The 19,865-nt window shown below is 38.9% G+C and overlaps 1 protein-coding gene across 7 annotated transcripts in view; it reads right to left on the bottom strand.

The window, feature by feature from the left end:
• Positions 1–2,760: 2,760 nt before the first annotated feature.
• The window catches only part of LARP4B (La ribonucleoprotein 4B), a 58,188-nt gene continuing 41,083 nt past the window's right edge, over positions 2,761–19,865 (bottom strand). For 5 of the 7 annotated variants that reach the window (XM_032683524.1, XM_032683543.1, XM_032683534.1 and 2 more), the window contains 7 exons: positions 17,503–17,609; positions 16,732–16,986; positions 15,215–15,260; positions 12,129–12,293; positions 7,999–8,123; positions 7,233–7,344; positions 2,761–6,677 (listed from right to left, as the gene is read on the bottom strand). In XM_032683524.1, coding sequence (XP_032539415.1) covers positions 6,396–6,677; positions 7,233–7,344; positions 7,999–8,123; positions 12,129–12,293; positions 15,215–15,260; positions 16,732–16,986; positions 17,503–17,609 — 1,092 coding nt within the window. In that variant the 3' untranslated portion in view covers positions 2,761–6,395. Of the gene's footprint in view, positions 6,678–7,232; positions 7,345–7,998; positions 8,124–12,128; positions 12,294–15,214; positions 15,261–16,731; positions 16,987–17,502; positions 17,610–17,650; positions 19,366–19,865 lie in introns of those variants that run through there. The other 2 variants (XM_032683499.1, XM_032683509.1) reach the window with 2 other exon arrangements.

Below are 19,865 nucleotides of genomic sequence, written 5' to 3'. Positions count from 1 at the left end.
CCTTTGTTCCCACCACAGTGCATCCTGTTACCCTCCTGTTGGAGAGGCACTCAGTTCCCCTCTCTCCCCCCCACGCAGGGCTGGCTTGTGGGGGCTTCAAGCCTCTGCCATGCAGAGTCAGCTCTGCTGACATCCCAAACCTGAGCTAAGTACATTGATGTTGGAGAAAATGAACAAAATGAGAAAGGTTTCTCAAGCATGCTCCAGCCTATGAGCTGTAGGTTCCTGGAAAACATGCCCAGGCTTGGAAACAACAGGCTGGACCTCCTGAATTTCACTCACTTGTTCTACCTGGGCTGACATCCCAAGCTGTATGGAGGGCATACATATGACTTCATTTTGGAAGACATTAGACACATTTCATTATGTACCACTGATTCCATCCATGTAGATTTCTTAGATCCATCCAGCTTTGGTGTGTTTTACAACTCTAAATTCTTCCATTTATCCCTCCTTCCTCAGAGCATCCTTAGCCATGGTAGATTTACTGCTCTGCAGACGCCGTCTGCCTACAGCAAATGGGATGTGAAGCCAGACTGCAGGATGGTTTCCGCGCCTCACGTGCGTAACACAAGCACACAAAGCAATTTACTCTTTCAAAACTGATGAGAATTTAAGAGAGATTAGGGAGTGATTTTATCTTCGACTCCCTCCCCCCAGCACATCCCTTTTGCAAAACAGTGAACTGTGTCCAAAAGAGTTGTGAGGGGACAATGCACAGACTCCTCATAGTCTATGGCCATGAGACAGATTTAAGATTTAGCACATTTACAGCTTGTACATAATAACCAAGTAGGCTAAAGCAGAAATTGGACTCTTTCTCCTCCCCACTGTGAAAATAAGGCTCAAAAATGACGAAGCTTGATGAGTTGAGCCACGTTCAGCAGAGTGAGCAAGGCTGCACTTAAGCCAAGATTTTTACCTTCCCTTTGTTGTAAGCCAATTGTAGCAACACTGAGTTTACTTCAGCTGATTGTAACACTGCTCCTGCCAGGACCAGTGCCAGTCTCCTGTGGACATCAGTTGTGCATTCCTGTTCATTCCTCCATTCTGCTTGGGACAACAGCTTGGGACCTATTCCAAGAAATCCTTTCTCAGTTACTTTTTAGACCAGCCAGTGTGCTGATGTGAGGGAGCAGACAAGCAGGATGGACGTGACACAGCTGAGGCTGGCCAGCCTCTTTACAGGATTTCTGTGCTTATTTGGCATAACAGCTCAGTATTCCATGTGCCACTCCAATAGGAGTTAAATTTCTACCTGATCAGCTTACATTGGGCACTGAAATATAAGCAGGATCTATACGCATGCTGAGAGTGGATGCTGCAGTAACGGGATGGCACCAGGCTGTTACACAAAAGCAGAGATGAAGTGTGTGGCGTTACTTTCATTTATAAACCAGCAAAATTTGAAATTCAATCACTTCCTGACTTAAGTTGCACCCGTAAAAGCCCAGTTATACTAGGAGGTTTTAACTGAAAGGTCTGTGAAGTAAAAGCATATTAGAAAACTTAAAATTTCATAAAATCTTTTTTCTAAAGAAGCCTTAGATCAAAGTGCAATGAATCACAGTTTCTGTGACAATAAGTAATCTCTGGATGCTCAATTGCATGTAATCTTCCATATTCACTCTTTCTCATCATGCCCAAGAGGAAGTGAAATCATGTGTTCAACATGAATGCTGGTGCAACCATCACCGAACATCACCTTGTTCTGGTGAAAACTGTCACTAAGGGGACACTGCCCAGTTTGCTGTGTGAACAAATAAATCCCCAATTTCTGTCAAAGCTGGGGTGCTTCCCGAGACCCACACTAGGTTTATAGCAACACTGCTGACATGTTTCCATCCATTTTTACACAGTGGTAGAAAAACTTTGTCCCAAGGGCAGAACAGGATACTCCATGCTGAAGTGGAAACTGGTTGCCTTCAACTACTTGTAGTCCAGGTCATCACCAAATCCCAAAGTTTAACTGACTTTCCTAACATGGAGAAGCTCACAGTACCCAGTGTACATTAGTATTCCCATATTGCCTTACTCTGCTGACAGACAGCAGCAGGGAAGTAAATCAGCAAGCAGCTTAACCTGTCCAGGAACTTACAGAACAACCACCCTGAGGAATAATACTGCAATACTTCCCAAGATGCTTATAGAACACAGTAACTGTTTATACTTCCACACTTACATCCATTGCTAAACTTGTTCAGATACAGCTGAATGAGAGACAAACCTTAAAAGAAAAAAAAAAAAAGGTGCATTTCCAAAATATTTTTTATGTAGAGAGAGGATATCCCAGAAGCTTTTCTTTCCTAGAGGCAAGACCAGAATAATCTCTGAAGTCATCTAAAGTCAAAAGTAAGTCCATGACATCTTCATATTTGAGAGCCATGAAACCAAAGCACCAACCCAAATGTTAAAATACGTATTTAAGACCAAGCCAACACCTTATCTAATAATTTGATGAAACCACTACTGAAGAGTGAAGTAAACAAAAGACCGCATAAGTTTTTTTGTTTGCTTTAAAAATGTTAACCAGCCATAGTTCCCTAATTGAGACAGATATTGCTGCTTTCAGAGATATGTTATAGGGGTTTCTGCTGCTGCTACATAGCCTTAGGTGATGGTTACAACAGCTGTGTCGAGCAGGAGAGTAAGCAAACATTTTTTTCCCAAAATCAGAAATATACAATTTCCAAAAATGGGAGCAAAAGACAAAAGGTGAAAAATACTGCTGAAGAAAGGTTTAATTAAAAAAATCAGGAATTCAACAGTGCCTAAATCTTTATTTTTCATAACCTACATATTTTTTTTTTTCAAATTAGACAGTTTTACATTTTATGACACAAAAGGAAACTTAAATTACTGATAGTTTACATGTAAGCTTGATTCCAGTCTTAATGGAAGAAGAACAAAAACAAAAACCCTCAAAAAGGCTCCCATATTACACTTCTGTTTCATGAATTGGCAGCTGTTAGGTCTCCTTAGGAATCTCAGATTGTCTGCTGCTATTAGTGTAATCGGTTACAAAGCACAAAAGTCCCTACCTGTAGCTACTGAAGGAGATACAGAGATAGGTGTGCACCATTACAGTCAGCTGTTGCTTGTGATACACTGCACCATGTTCCAACAAGGGCCTTTTCCATGCCAACTGCTCAGGGCTTTGAAGGGTAATGCAGCAAGGTAAAAAAAATTGCCACTGTTCACTGTTCAGATTTTTCAAGCTGTGAGTGACAGTGTCACAGTGAGGGACTGATCTGAAACAACCTCTGGTTTTGAAAGCAACCCTCATTTTTTTTAAATTCCTGGAAGGAGAGTCTCAGATCCCATTTTGACTCGTTTTCAAAATGAAAAGCATCACTACACAGTCCTACAAGGTAAAAATGCCAATTTTAATTACTGCATCCCTGAACCTTTAACTCAGCTACTGCTTTTGGGAGGTTTTTCATTTTAAAAGCCACATTTTAATCTCTCTCTGTATCGTAGCAACAGTCTGCATGCAACTTCACAACTCTACTCCGAAAACTCCATTTTGTCACTGAGTGGGGGGGGAGAAGAAGAAAATCTTGAAGTAAAATGCAGTAAGGAGAAGTTCTATGGTATGTTACACAGCGATTTGGCGTGTCACCTTGTTTTTTTTTTTAAAAAAAGCTATAAAAACCACGTCAGAGAAAGGTTTAAACTTTTGGTGCAACAGACTGTTGCTGGGTAAGCAGTAATTACAGTGTATTGACCTAGCACAAATGGCAGCAGAATACATTAGAACAGCACAACACACCCCGCTGGTCTCAATATATCACCTCGGGTACCAGCTGAGCATCATGACGAGCCGTACACAGTCGCTGTAAGGAACCACTCGCGATTGTTTGCAGCTGGAAAGCCTTTCACTTGCAGCAGACAAACAAAATGAATCATACAGCTGGCCTAAACCATACACAAATCTAGCTACCGTGTTCACTGCCGCTGGGGAAAGGAGAAGAGTATTAAAAACAATAAATCCAATGACAGAACTAGTTGAGCAGTTTTGGTGATGTTGTCGGGGTCTTATCTCCTCCCACAGCATTCACAAAGTGCGCTTTTTAAACAAACAAACAAACAAACAAACAAAAAAAATCAACAGACTCCGGCATGCCCTGTTTTGACCAATTCTGCAGCATACAACAGGCTGGATTTTAAAATGTCAACTAGTTACCAATCGATGCTTGTAATAGGAGATTTATCAGGAGTCAAATTCTATAGTTACTTTACAGTTCTGTGAATCATGCACTGATACTCTTGAAAGCACACAAGTAAGCTTCAGTGTATATTTTTGCAGCAGTCAAGTTTTTTCCCAATTAGACTTGATTTTTATTAATGACTTTAAAATTACAGTTTGACTGCTGAAATTCATTATTTACATTGCAGAACACTTTTGAATTGGTTAAATCGCTTGTTTTTAGAGGGACTTTGGGAAAACATTTGAGGGCTTTCAAATAAGACTTTCGTTCCATTTCCCTTTTGCAGTGAAGAGGCAGAGTCAGTTCAACACACCAGAATAAAATAAGAAAAAGAAAAAACAACGAATTAAAGTAATATTCAAACCACAACATTTAGTTTATCTACATCCAGCTCAACAGCAACATTTATAATATCAATAATTTTTATCAGATTTTTTTCTTTAGGGTACCTTTTTATATGTTCTGATTATTTACAACTGTACAAGCAAAGCACACACTTCCAAGTGCACATATTTAATACAGTATTGACTATTTGCATTTACAGGTTTTTCAACAATCTGAAAAAGATCAACTGTTTAAGATCTTTAAGGTATATTACAAAAACTGCTGCTAGTTCCTGTACTACAGTATGTTTACCCAGTAAGACCAGTGACAATAGATACATACTGTAACTGAGTAATTCTGTATTCCATTCATGCTAACCCTCCACGGGGTCAGACCTCATTAACTCTAAGCTGTCTTGTACAAAAGTTAAGGCAAAGTCATTTTCAAGTTTAAATAAAATTCAAGTCTTTAAATATTGGATGGAAATAATTCTTTAAAAAAATCAGTTGTTTAAATAAACATTTTTGTGGAATAAACTGTACTGTCATAGTCAGCAGGAATGAGTTTTGTCTGAACTTCCTGCAGTTTAAACATTTAAAGAAAAACTTTAGGCATCTTAAAACAAAAATAATTTATATTCAACTTTATTAGAAACTTGCTAATTTAGTGCATCCTTGTCCTTCAGAAAGCGCATCACTTCTAAAGTAAATAAGTGTGAGAAACCTCATCCCAGAGGTAAATATCAGGGATCTCTTCCTCCACCACACAAAACAAACACCACTATCTCACGTCTTGAAAAATTTAAATCAATATGCCAATGCTCGTAGTTACAGGAAGATGTCAACACAAGGCTGACTAAGATATGAACTCTTTCAAAGAGCACTTGGGGCAGAGCTTAAAAAAAAGTCTACACAGAGCACAGGGGTAACCAGAATATACAGCGCTGACTCAGTTAACTCCCTTACAAGCACAGGGAAGCTAAAGTTATCACAAGAAGGCTACACTGCTTTCTCCTGATAACATCCACTCACTAACAGGCTTCACCATCATAGAAGCTCACAGACTTGATTCTTTCTATTCACAATGTGCTTTGTATTTGCAAATTATAACATCAGTTTTATTCTGGAGTGAGAAGATGGTTACTTGCTTGCAGTAAGTCAAAAAAAGGAAATATTTTAGAAAGACTGCTATGGTGCCCCGTAGAATTAATTTTGTGTGTGCAAAACATCAAAAAAAGATTATTTTTTTAAAAAATACTAGAAACAGCTACTCATTTAACCTAAAAGTGCAAGTTCATTTGCTGACACTTAGTACAGCAGCCCAATAAAAAAAAAAAAATCTTCAAGGTCACATACTAATTTGTAAAATATGTTCTACCTTCTTGCACTCTACACACTAGCTGCCGTTATCAGTCTTTTGGACACTTTAGATATGTACTTGCAGACCTGTTTATTAAAAATATTGCAGCAGCACATTTCTGCTTAACAGTTTAGAAAAAACTCACTATACAGAGCTTGCACTCACACAGCCACAGAGAGGCTTAATAAAAAGTTGATTTTTTTTTAAAGACAAATATTTTACACCTTGGAAAAAAAAAAAAATCACACTAAGCTTCACCTCCAATTAAGCACCAATCTAAATGTAAGGTTTAGAACAACTATCCAGAAATACCCAGAAAAATAGAATGTTTGTTCAAGAGGGGAAAAAGTATTTCACAGAAAAATAACTTGCAGGCATTATTATATGCCCAGTATCACTGCAAGCTCCTAACCAGCAACTCATTCTCAGGTATCTTAGTGGGAACATGGGTTTAATTTGTGGGAAGCAGACCTCTTGTCAAATCCCCCCCAGGTGTTAGTTTCACTGAGGAGATTTTGGAGGGGTACTCTGTTCTTTATTTAAGCGTTTGCCAACGGCTGGAGGGGACGATCTTCGTCCTGACTGTCTCCTCTGGTCTTTGGGTTGTCCAGGATGTGACTTTGCAGGAGGAGGTTCTCTGTTTTTCTCTATTGTTTCTGTGGGCTTTCTTTCTTCTTTCCCACATGCTACAGTGTTTGGCTTCTGTTCTTTCTGGGGTTGCAATGTAGGAGGATCCTTAGTTGTTCTCTGGCAAATTTCCGCATAACTAGGTTTTCGCAGTTCCTGTGAAATCGGAAGCAAACAGGACGGAGTCAAACAAAGCACCCTGAGAAAAAATTAATTTACTTTTATGAACAAAAAAAGCTAAAGTCCTTGTCCCCAAAGACTGTTGCACTAAAATATGCAGATGAGGGCTTGAGTATGAAGTTTACAGAAGTTGTATAAGACAATCAATCAGAAGACAAGGTAAAATGCAAAACAGTGTTCCAGAAGAATGGAGTACTGGCATAGGGCAAAATACTTCCCATTAAAACAAACTCTAAACCAGCTGAAAGATGATGAATACTCTTGTTTAAATATCAACATGTGTACTAATGCTTCTACCTCAAGTATACTACCAAGGAGAGGATTTGGGTAAGGAGCTATCTTTTGCACTGTTAATTGCATAATTATATCATGCAAGTGATCATGAAGCCATCAACACACAAATTTAAAGCTGTTGGGCAAATTCAGGGTTGCTGGACTCACATGATTAAGCAACACTGGGTAGCAAAAAATACTCTGTTAAATGCATCAAACTGTATCATTAAGAAAAAGTGAAGTAATAAGGTCACTTACTATGGCAGCCCCATTGACTTGTACCGATTTACATGCAGTACTGAGTGAGGAAGAAGAAAGTCTTTCTGTACTCTGTGTCTCTCTCTGCTGTTTATCCACAACCTTGGGGTCCCTGTAAGCATTAGCAGGAAGCAAGGCTCATGAAAAGTGAAACTTCAGGATAGATCAATGATCTAATGATAGGTCTAACAAGTTTGAGTAGGACTATAAGTAGTTATAGCTATAATTTGCCTAGCACATGATGACTAGCATTGCTTTTTAAAATGTTATCAAATTTTAAAAAGTATATTCCTGTGGAACTTGACACTACCTGTAATTGGTGATGTTCTGATACCATTTGGTTATTCAGTTATCTTTCCCCTGATACTGAAACACCTCAATTTGATTTGCAGGTTCCAAATAAAGTGTTACAAAAACTTTCTTTACGGTATGGACATCAGTACTGCCCACAGGACCATGGGTTTACTCTCCATGCTTCAGAGCTAGCTAAATACAAGACAGTAAGGTATTCATTAAACTTCTAAATACTTGCAGAAACCAAAACACAACACTAAACTTCGGTCTGCTAAATGACTATTGAGTCACTGTTATGATATTGTTCAGAAATTAAACTTTATTGCCTTTACTACAAGTACAATACACAACAAAATATTACTTCTTTCACTGATTAAGATTTTAATAGGTATTTGCATTGTTCTGCCTGATGAAAGGAAATGCAAATGTGATTCAGAGCAGAATAATTATACCCATGTAATTAAGTGCTTACTCAGAAGACTGGGGTGGCGAAGGAGACCTTTCAAAGGTCCTGGGCAATGTAGAAGAAACCGGTAACAACGGCTCTCGAGGAATTCCTGACGGAATAGTGTTTGTACTTGCATCCACATTAATGTTCTGAAGGAGGAAAAAAGGCACAGAAGGACAATCATAATATCCAATTAATACGGTTTGCCTGAAAATCAGCACAACCAGGAAACACCTCACAATTTGATTTATAAAGATAAATTAACTATAGGAAGGTACAGAAGGAGCCAATATATGTATTATAACAAATACGTTTTTTTTTCCTTTACATTTACTTAGAAACACAGACAAATAAATAACACACTGCAGTTGTTTCCAAAAAAGTTGTAAGCTTAGGTCCCTTTGGGACATACCTGGCTGACAAACTTAATTAGAATCATAGAATCATTAAGGTTGAAGAAGACCTCCTAAGATCAGCGTTCAACCTTTGATCGATCATCACCTTGTCAGCTAAGACCATGGCACTATGTGCCACATTCAGTTGTTTCCTGAACACCTCCACTTCCCTAGGCAGTCTGTTCCAGTGCTTAATTACCCTTTCAGTGAAGAAATTTTTCCTGATGTTCATCCTGAACTTCTCCTGGTGCAGCTTGAGGCCACTTCCTCTTGTCCTGGCCCTGGTTTCCTGGGAGAAGAGACCAAGCCCCACTTGGCTACAACCTCCTGTCAGGGAGTTGTAGAGAGCAATAAGGACTCCCCTGAGCCTCCTTTTCTCCAGGATAAACAACCCCAGCTCCCTCAGCTGTTTCTCATATGACTTATTCTCCAGACCCTTCATGAGCTTTGCAGCCCTTCCCTGGACATGCTCCAGCATCTCAATGTCTTTCTTGTAGTGAGGGACCCAAAACTGAACACAGGATTTGAGATGCAGCCTCACCAGTGCTGAGTACAGGGGGACAATCACTGCCCTGGCCCTGGCCACACTATTCCTGGTACAGGCCAGGATGCCATTGGCCTTCTTGGCCACCTGGACACGCACTGGCTCCCGTTCCACCGGCTGTCAACCAGAACACCCAGGTCCTGTCCCACAGGGCCACTTTCAGACACTCTTCCCGCAGCCTGTAGCACTGCAGAGTTTGTTCTGAAAGAAGTGGAGGACCCAGCACTTCACCTCGTTGAACCTCATACCCTGGCCCATTGATCCAGCCTGTCCAGCTAACTCTGCAGAGCCTTCCTGCCCTCTAGCAGATCGACTCTGCTGCTCAACTTGGTGTCACCTGTGAACTAATTGAGGGTGCCCTCAATCCCCTTGTCCAGGTCATCATTAAGTTATTAAACTGGACTGGCTCCAATATTGAGCCTTGGGGAACAACATTAGCAACTGGAACCAGTGACTTCTTTCAGCCTGGAGATTTTGCACCTGCTGGTGACAAAGCAGGCTTTGCATCTGCTCATGTAACCACAGGTAACCTATGAAGACAAAAGTCTCCTAGAGTCATGCACTAAGAACTGTCTTCTTCAAAGCTCTAACTCTCCATCGTCCCAATAGCTGGTGCAAATAACCCCAAACCTTAAAAACCCAAAGTTTCTGCAAACTAGGATCTGACCATCATTTAGAAATCCTTTTCTTATGCTATAGCACAATTTGCTACCAAGCAAAAGAGGCTTTTTCCACAGCCCTCAAAAGATTCTGCTAGCGCCAAGTGACACTTGTGTACTGCCAAACTGTACTTCTGGAAAAAGGCCAAATAGGTTCAAGATGCATACAATGAATTTAAGTTGGCACAAAATAAGAAAAGAGAAAGACAACTGTGTATCCCGAAAAATATTTCTCACATTTAAAACCATTTTGTTTGTTTTAAAGGGTGCTCCATTCTTTGTACTGTTTGTTACCTGTCTAAAACCTGAAAAGATTCTGGTATGCTGAAGGGAAAGCAATGGGAAAACACAAGCACAGAAGGAACAAGAGAGTCATTCCTTTCCCCCAGCCCAGCCACCGTTCAAAGGGCATAAAACCTAAGACTCTTGTGGTTACTGTTAGAAAGGAAAATGGTATTTGACATCACTGTTTTAAAATCAGACAGGATAGATTATTGCAGTAGATCTAAGCCTAGTCTGACTCAAAGCAAAAGTAAGACAGTAAAAAGGTGGATGTTTAGAAATAAAAGAACAGTTTCTATAGTCTTACTTACTATAACAGTGTGTGCAAAGGCTTGAAGCTGCAAGCTGCTGAGCATTCTGGCCCAAGTGCATCAGAACTTGCAGGTACACAGTTAAGTGTGAATAGTTTCAAGCCAAGCAGACATGCAAGTGCTGTTCCTTGTCAAAACAGCCCTTGATCTCACGTGCTGCATTTCCTAGTTACAAAATGTGGGATTATTACCACCTGCCATTCCCCAGAGCTACACCTAGAAGAGCATCACAAAGCAGAGAGCATAAAGATATGATGCTTGGATAACTACTGTTAAAAATTATACGACTTTAGCCCACTCAGCTTCTGTACATTGAACTTGCCCATGTATAAAACAAGAGAAGCACTGTGTAACTCTACTTCAGTGCTCTGTAACTCTACATCAGGTGACATGAAAAAATATTGAGATCAAAGTGAAAAGCAGACTGTATACATTGGCAAGATTCTGATGTTAGCTCAAACACCTTTGTAAAAGAACACAATTGCTCTTTGGAGCCAGTTGCCATTACCTTATTCTTTATTTAAATGCCAACAAGGAAAGGCAGCATAATCCCTTTCCTCCGTACAATGGTACAGAATAACTCCTGTAAACTGGAAAAATAAACTTGAAAACTGAAGCTTTTCAACATGTCAGTGTATTGCACTACCACTACTGATAGGAAAACTGCCTTTACAGGGGAGAAGTGTAAGTTCTTTACAATAAGTACAAAGCAAGTATTAGATTTGTAATGGGGAAACAAGGGGTTTTCAGCTGCAGGACTAATAGCAAGTGCTGGAACTATATTTAAAACATGAAATACAATAGTAAAAAAATACTTCACAACTAATAGAGGTATGATACCTTAAAAATGGATACGCCTTGGCCAAAAAGAGCCTGTAATCTGTAGTACTGACAGTAAGTTAAACTGTTCTTACCATGGCTCTGAACTGCACATTCCCTCTAAAAGCAACCCTGGAACATACCTGCCCCTCTTACCACTTGCAGGATGCAGAGCAGATAGTTGTATTTACAATCACTGCTCTGGGTGCAGGCTGCCCTGCTGCTTCCCCTTCCCTTGACCAAAAAATAGCCCATATCCACCACTGACATGTGGGCACCAAAGAAAACACTTCTGCAACAGGCTGGTTTTAGAGACAACACATAAGAGATTTTGGTGTTTCACCAGGTTGACTTGAATTGCTAATCCAGGGGTTAACTTTTTCAGTTGTGGTACAGCTAGAAAAACAGAAGTTAAATTAGGGCTAGCAAAAAAAGCCAATATAGACTTCCATAGCCTAGAGTGTTCCATAGAGCAGAGGGCTATATGAGTCCTTCTGGAGGAGAACATACTGTCACTCACAGATGGCATGCCAGAAACAGTTCTAAGAATGAAATCTATGAACAGCTACTGAACATTAATTTTCAACTGCATCTCTACTACATCTATAAATCAGTGGTTGCCAAATTATCCTGGTGTATTTTTATCTTTCTGAGCAATATGACAAGACAACGCTGGGATCCAGCTGGTTTTGGTAACAGTTCTTGTTCCAGCTATGATGCCGTGTGTACTGAGATCATGTAGGCAGCTTCATTATTTTGGTGCTTAGAAGTTTGTCTCTGTCACTTTAAAGCATTTCATATACAACTTAGAAGTCTTTCAAACAGGAGGAAAATGTATCACATACTTTTCACCTGAGTCTATCAAAAAGCCAGAGGCAGTTAAGAACAGCAAAGAGCATATTTTCTAATCTCTGCTATTAACATCTACTTATTATACTGGTGCTCATACTCCACACCAAAGAGAATACACAAGAAATTCTAAGATGTAAGAGAAAAAGGCAGCAGCACCTCATTTGACAGCTGAAAAGCATTCCTTACAACCCACGTAAAACCACAAGTTATTTCCACCCATAACCCACCAACCTGAAAAGAACAGGTATGCAATTCTCTGGTTTCCCAACAAAAATGAACACCTACTACTCACTCTTTCTTTTGATGTTCCTATTACCACATTGGACAGTCGGTTTTCAAATAGGTCTTCGGTCTTCAAATTGCCAGCAGCCCCGGGTAATGGAGGAAAGCTAGATAAACCCAATTCAAAGCTGGGAGATGGAGGTTTTACGGGTGGTGGAGACTGTGTTTGGCCCCTCTGGAATAGAAATAACATGTGGAGGTTACTGCACTAGATGACAGAAAAGACATGCAACTCTAAACTGTATTTTGCACTTGATTTATATCAGGGAAGTCCTAGAGAACTCCCAAGAAAACTACACAGTACCAAGGAATAGATGCTTTCCTTTTCCACTGCTGCACTTGATATATGTAATTATTATTTAAATGGGATGGCATATGCATAAGCTTTATGGTATAGTATAGTAAGAAAAGTCTTCTCACTGACCCTTCCTTCAGGACAGACACACTGACATAGAAAGGAAAACACTGGTTTAGGTGTCATGATATAGCGAAAATATGAAGCCCATTTATATGTAGTTGGTAACATTCTAAATAAAAGACAGGAGTCAACAAGAATCTTATTTTCAGATTTATCAAGAAACAGTAAGACAGCATGCCTTGCATGTAGTACAGACAACAGCAATTTTCATCTAATTAGCATGAACTTATATGGTCACTATGTAAAAATGCAAAGATAAGTGTCAAAACTATTTTTGAAACAGAGAATTCATTAAAAAAATCACTAAGCCTATGAAGAAAAACAATGCCCCAGGCAAAAAACCCCCAAGATCAGTGGGCTAAATGCAACCATTATGCAATACAGACAGCAGTTCAGGAGTTACAAGTACCACAATTAAAGATCACTTGAGAGGAGTGCTTGTAAGGATTTATAAAGCTACGTTCTATTTACACGGAAAAAATAAAATTCCTTTTGTACTATGCTGTAACTGAAGTTACCAATTAACTCCATCTGCACCATGCAAACAAAGAAGTAACTGTTTCTTGACTGTGCTCAGGCCTGTGCTAAGATGATCTCTGCCACAAAATGCCAAATGCAAAGCACTCTTTGAAACAGCTCCTATTTTGAAAAGGAAAATATGAGTATATAGTCAAGATGGTCTGAATGGGAGAACAATGCTTCTGGACAAAAAGAGCAACAGATACAAGACCACCTTTGAGTTCCTTTCACAAACTACAAATTATGTCAAAAGAAGTGTGTGTCAAGAGGGAAGTGGGGAAATAACAAATACAGAGGCAAGAACAACTGCAACTCCCAGGACTGCTACTGGCCCAGCATTACCCCAAGGATGCAATATAAGAGTGCTACAACAACCAAGACTGCACACCTCCAAAACTGAAGTCTGTGACCTTTGGCAGGTCATCTGAGAGAGACTACACTTATCCAGCTCAAACTGCAAGAGGAAAAGCTTGGGTTTTTTTAAGAATCATTCTTCAAATCATAGCACTTGCTTTTCTTAAAGTGGACTGCAGTTCTGCAATAGAAAGTGCTTGTATGTTACAAACTTTTAAGTTACACAGTTGAGTCCTAAAAACCTCAACATACTAAGAGTCAAATGGCATTAGCATCTTAAATTAGCAGGATGAAGGAAGAGTTGAATGAATTTTAAACTAATTGCATAAAATTTCTCACGTTAATTTGTTACAAGTTGAGTAATTGGCTTATGACTGTAGCCTCAGAAACAATCTGATCAAACAGTTCCATGTTCTTTTTCATGCAAACATGCACACTCTCTAAATTTTTCCTTTAAAAGAAAGATCTTCTAAAGAAGTCATTACTCCATTCAAATACAACTGGTTTTAGTGATGTCATGTGTACACTATCTAGTGGCTAAAGCATCACACAAGAACTAGGATGCTGGATTCAATTATTTCCACAGTCTAAAGGGGTCAAATTTTCATCTTTTGCTTCAGAGTGTGCTCCTTCCCACTGTACACAGTCATGTGTGTGCAGCAGCTCTCACCTCTGCTCAAGGTACATCATCAAACAGGACACTGAAGATTCCTGGGCCAGAAGAGACTAAGGAATCTGGCTGCACAGGCTGCAGTTACAGCCTGGTGCTGAGAGAAGAGAACCGTAGGTCTCCGAAGAAGTCACATCTTCCTGTTTTTACACTCAGAGTTAAAATAATCTTTGCAGTCAGCTCACGCAGAAGTGCCACTCTGCTCAGTAAGAGTGTCCAAGGTAATCCTTTCACTCCAGTCACTCACACACTTAACCTGTACCACTTCCTTGTTCTTTCAAATACAGAAAGAAGTTCATAGGAAAACCTCAATCTAAAAATTCAAGCGGCTTTGAAAGGGCAAAATAAAGAAGACCAGGGAATCCTACATGTAATCTGATCTCACTGGCTTTGGGAAGGTTTGACAAGAACTAAAAGCAACCAAAGGGAAGGAATCACTTGCTAAACGTTCATGCTCCTTTATCTAAGTTCACTAAGGCTACTCAACAGCAGGAGCCACAAACACACAAATGCAATGACTCCAGACCTGTAGGGAAGTGTTATGGCTCATGCAGTGATGTTATTTTACAACTGCAACATGAATAAGGAAATAATCTGGTTCAACTTCATGAACATGCCAAGTGTGGCAAAAACGAATTGCAGAGAAATTACTGGTTTTATCACATCAAACCTTAAATCCTATAAAAAAAAGTTTATTCTCTTCCACAGAATTCTAGTGCAGCCTTTTCAAATATCAAGGTTATTTTGGTATTAACCTTGAATTTCAGTTTACCAAAACCACAATAGTTCAGTAGTGTTAGCATACCCTTACCAAGCGGCTCTTGAAGAGGCATTTAAGAAACAGAACCACAGCATAATTAACATTTCTGCTACACATTATGACACCAGGATGTATGTCTTTTAACACCTACATGAATGTATAATAATGAAGTATTAAGTGTTTTGAACTTCAGCTTAGCTGTTTAGCTCGCCCTGAATGTGAACACTGGCAAGTTGACAAAGTAACACTAAGATGGAAATTTTTTGCTACTTTAAGAGTAATTTTAACTTTGTCACCCGCTACTCCACCTAATATCCATACTTTTGCCTTGTTACCCTACATTTATTATAGATGAATAAGATCACAAACACTCACTGTAAACTTGTCCTCCCTTTTCTTCCGGTAGCCATATGAGTTTTTCCTAAGGGAAAGAAAGCAGAAATCAAAACCTTGCCTAAAAATGGATGGAAAACAGTTAATGAAACCAAGTGAAATTAATTCAAATTGCTATTTTATCCATCTTCATTCTAGACAGGTTATTAAAAAATGTTTTAAGGAAAAATTCCTAGCAATCTCTCATTAAAATAAAGGTACAGATCTTATGCAAGTCAGTATAAGAATATACTGGTTACAAGTAATTCCTGTGTTAAAAGCATCTCAGTGCTGGTTACATAGAAGGGTTAGACAAAACATTACAATATCCAAAGTAAAAGTTTTAGGATTTTTTTTTTTAATACCAATGTAACCTTCCAAATATAGCTAACTATTTTCAGTTCAGGTAAAGCTCCTCCAAAACATTTTCAGCACTTTTCTCCCAGCCCTATTTCAGGTTAAGCCCCTCCAAGCAGTTTAAAATTTGCAATGCATTTTAATTTGGTTTCAATATATTTTCTAATTTTTTTGTTTGACTTTTATTATTCTAAACGTATTAAATAATGAAACATCAGAATATAAATCTAAGTATTGACTACTCCTGTAAATTTTTTGTAGTCTATAGTTTGAGTAATCTTGCTTCCTAAGTTCTTAATCATACTTTCATCCATTAGTTATAACACAATTTGGCAAATTAGATTTAGAAAAGTATTACAGTACTTGCACAAAATCCCCACTTAATTTTGCAGTGATACAAGTCTAAAATAGGATCATCTGCAAAACATTCAACTTATCTTCCAATTCAGTAAGTCACTCAAAATATGATTTACTTAGAGACAAACAGAGCCATTATCAAAGCTGCACAATGCTTTTATAAAGCACTTAGAACCCTACTGTATTTAACAAGATTCCAAGATAACCCTGTTAAATTCTCACATTATTATTGGTACCACTGATTTTCAGCTCCCCAGATAGTTGGTTTTGTTCTTTGTTGCTTTGCTTTTTAAAACTACATAACAATAGTTTCCCTAGTTGCATGTAGCCCTTTATCCTCGCTCCACACCAATCCACCATCTTTGTTCTGTCTGTGTCCAATTTGGTGTAAAAATTCTGATCTTTCAACTGAAAAAGTTAAGAATCAGCACTGCTAGTAGAGGTTCAGGTGCACTGCTGAACAATGGAATGGGCAGAACTTCCTCATTAAAGTCAAGCAAATAATATACAAAAACTTTCTTATACCAGATGAAGAAAGGAGGGAGGATCAGATCTTACAGGTGTACATTGTTCATCAGTTGCCATTAATGATTTTCATCTGGTAGGAAAGTATGCAAGTCCACTTTGCACCTGTTCTATATTTAACACTTCCTCTGAAGTACTTTTCAAGATTTTATTTTTGAGGAGACAATCTCATCTTAAAGCAGTATTGAAAACAGTCACAATACCACACCTCTGCACTGAACGGAGTAGTTTAAAAGCAGCAATACTTGGCTGTTCAGAGGACAACTACAGAGTGCACTCACCTTCCTCTCCCCAGTCCAGGAGACGAGTCAACGCTGGTCTGTTCCATCCGCCCAGTTCCCACTTCCCTCTTGGTGTAACTGGTAGTAGCACTCTGCATCCGTGTCCTGCTTTGTCCCGGCTGCCGCGTCTGTGGACTCCTGACGCCATTGATTAAACGATCAGCAGAAAAGTTGAATATTGTAGGACTGTCTAGAAGCCCAGGTCCCCTCTCTGCACTGGGTATTGTATGTCGTATATGAGACTTGCTAGGATTCCTATAAATTCAAAAGTCATTTCAACATACATACTAGGAGAGATCTTCTGAGGCCTAAGCCTGTACACAGGATTCAGAAGAAGCAAGACCTTCAGTCCTTTATTGCGTATTTCATGTATAAGAATGATCAACATTCATTTTAACAGGTCAGGTGAATTATCAAAATGAACCTTTTCTCTGTCTATTTTCAACTAAGCCTTTACCTAAAACCTACTTGGAATGGAAAATACTATATGAATAATCCTGCTGATCATGTCACTTTCAGAATATTTCAGCTGAATACCCTAAATCATGGAACAGACAAGTTCTCAGCTTTCAGACTGTCCATTTACATTTTGAAACAGGACCCTCATTAACAACAGGAGCACCATCTGCCCTTTCGCCTCACTTAACCTTGCACCAGTTTCAGTTTCACAAGTGACCTCAAGGTAGCTGGTGTTACTAATATGAGCAGATGAAAACCCCACGTGCCAGATAATACAACAGCTGTATATTGTTAAAAGATAGCTGAACTTGCCTGTTCCTGGGAGGATATTGTCTGAGTGTTGTCAATGGAGAAGCAGCAGGCTTGAAGGTTGGAGATGTGAACCCATTGATAAATCCAGTATTTGGAAATGGTGTTACCTAAAAAAACATATTGCATGCTCATCACTATAAAGAAAATCAGTATTATTTTTTCTTAACCCTGTATTTTATGTCATTCCCTGCAGGACAGTACTTAAAAGATTGGCTCAAACAGCAATAAAGCATTTGTCCAGTGCCTTGTAACCAACTTACAGATGTTGTTTTTTGAGATGACAGTCACTACACATATTCAACTCCTGATAATTTAAGAGGATTGAAAAACATCAAGTCAAAATTCTTGGAGCTAAGTTAAATAACTCTCCTATTTCACACCATCCTATGCAGGACTTTGGAGTACACAGATACTTTTTCATCAAAGAACCTCTCATCTACATAGTCTGTAATTGTTTTTCTTGTAATTCATATGTGAATCCCCCCCAACAAGAAAAAAAAGTCTTTTTAGTTAATCATTTTACTTCCATGTGATACCTAAATAAAGCCCAGAGAATAAATGGATGTTAAGTGGAGCTCTGATGCTTTTCATATCTTACCACCTTATTCCACATGTGAAATACTGTCTCGTTGTCTGAAAAAGCAATATTAGCAAAAGAATTCCTGGCGTGGGTGCATATCAGTGTCCTGTATTAACAAGATATCTCAAAACCTGAAGCATGCTCAAAGTAATTTTTCCAACCTCACTAGCACGCTTTTGTCTTTTTTATTTAAATGTACAAGTGAGTTTCATTTAGGAAATGTTACTTTTAGCATCAGCAAATGCTTGCTAGTCTTCTCCCCCTGAAAATAACTACAATGCAGAACAGTAAGAATCTTTCTACATTTTATTAAATGACGAAAACCAGCTGGGAGTAACACCATTTCCTATAAAGGTATCTTTAAACTTGACTGAGCTTTCCTGCAGAAGTTAAATCACTTATTGATGGAAAAGAAAATTAACACCAAAGCTGTCCTGTGTCAAACTGGGTTAGCCTAACCCAGCATGCACGACAGCAAATGCTACCTCAGACTCCACAAAAAGACCACTAGAAGTGTAATAAATCTCTTTGAGGAACAGAGTTTCATCAAAATACTGCTTTGAAGTACTTTCTGGTTTCAGAGTTACAACTTGAACGCTGCAAAACTCCATAAAAGCTAGTAAGCCTGAATAACAAGAAGACACTAAACATACTAAAGGAAAACAAGTTTAATTCACTGCTTAAAGGGACCTTAGCAATGTTCAACCCTTCTTTCTTTATAATGATGGATGATCCTTTTGGAAGAAAAAAATGTTTGTTGGGTTTTTTTTTCATTTTCCAATAATACCAAAAGCATCTCCACAGAAGTCATCTGCCTCAAACATACTTTTTAAGTTTTTTTCCCCTCCCAAGCAGGACAAACTAGATATTTTCTCAAACACTACTAAGCACATGATGAAGAACTAGGTAGTTTTAGAATTGAGGACATGTGTTGCCATATTCTAGTTTCAGAACAAAAATGGTATGCCTGCACTACTGAGTGTATTCAACCTCAAACTAGAGATGAGAGAAAGCACTGTTAGTGCTTATGCTGAAGCAGAAGAGAGAAGTTTCTGCTATAGAGAACACACAGAGTTCTCAGAATATCCTGAGTTGCAAGGGACCCACAAGGATCACAAGGCCAACTCCTAAGAGAATGACTCATACAGGGATCAAACCCGCAATATTCTCATACAAGTCTCTACATGCAAACTGTAACCCTGTCTCATGAAAATTATTCCTGTGTCATGGCTCCTCATGGTCCCTGTTCTCCTCAAGTGATTTCTATTCAACTATAGTTCTTCCTAAAAAAGAATCAAGAAACATCATGTTACATCCATGTACGTAAAATGGAACTAACCAATGACAATACACTGCAAAACAGTGGGAGATAAAGCTCAGACAGTTAATTTTCTGTTCTGACTAAGAAAGGTACAAGCTCTTTAATGCTGGCAAACTTGTAATGTCTTCCCCAAAGGACAGGACTGGTAAGTTTTCTGGAACACAAAAAGTTCCAGGACAACATAAGGCAGGTACACAGTATGCTGTGGCCAATTAATCTATGTCTTCTACAGCAGTCTCATCCAGCTACTTCAGTATCCCACAGCAAGACTGCAGTAGTCAGTCTTAGTTTATCTAGAAGAACATTCACATTCATTGCTGCTTACCAAGGTAGTAGCTTTTGCCTTCCCCTGCAAGGGCTCTGGTTACCTTCCCTGCCTGTGAAGTCTTTAGCACACCAACTTTTTAATTAGCTTGCTATTCAGTACACAAGAAGTTTGCTTAAGTTTGTTCAAGGACATGT

This window comes from Chiroxiphia lanceolata, chromosome 1 (assembly GCF_009829145.1).
Source record: "Chiroxiphia lanceolata isolate bChiLan1 chromosome 1, bChiLan1.pri, whole genome shotgun sequence".
In the NCBI taxonomy this organism is placed as follows: Eukaryota; Metazoa; Chordata; class Aves; order Passeriformes; family Pipridae; genus Chiroxiphia; species Chiroxiphia lanceolata.
This window is presented reverse-complemented; position numbering and strand designations above follow the sequence as displayed.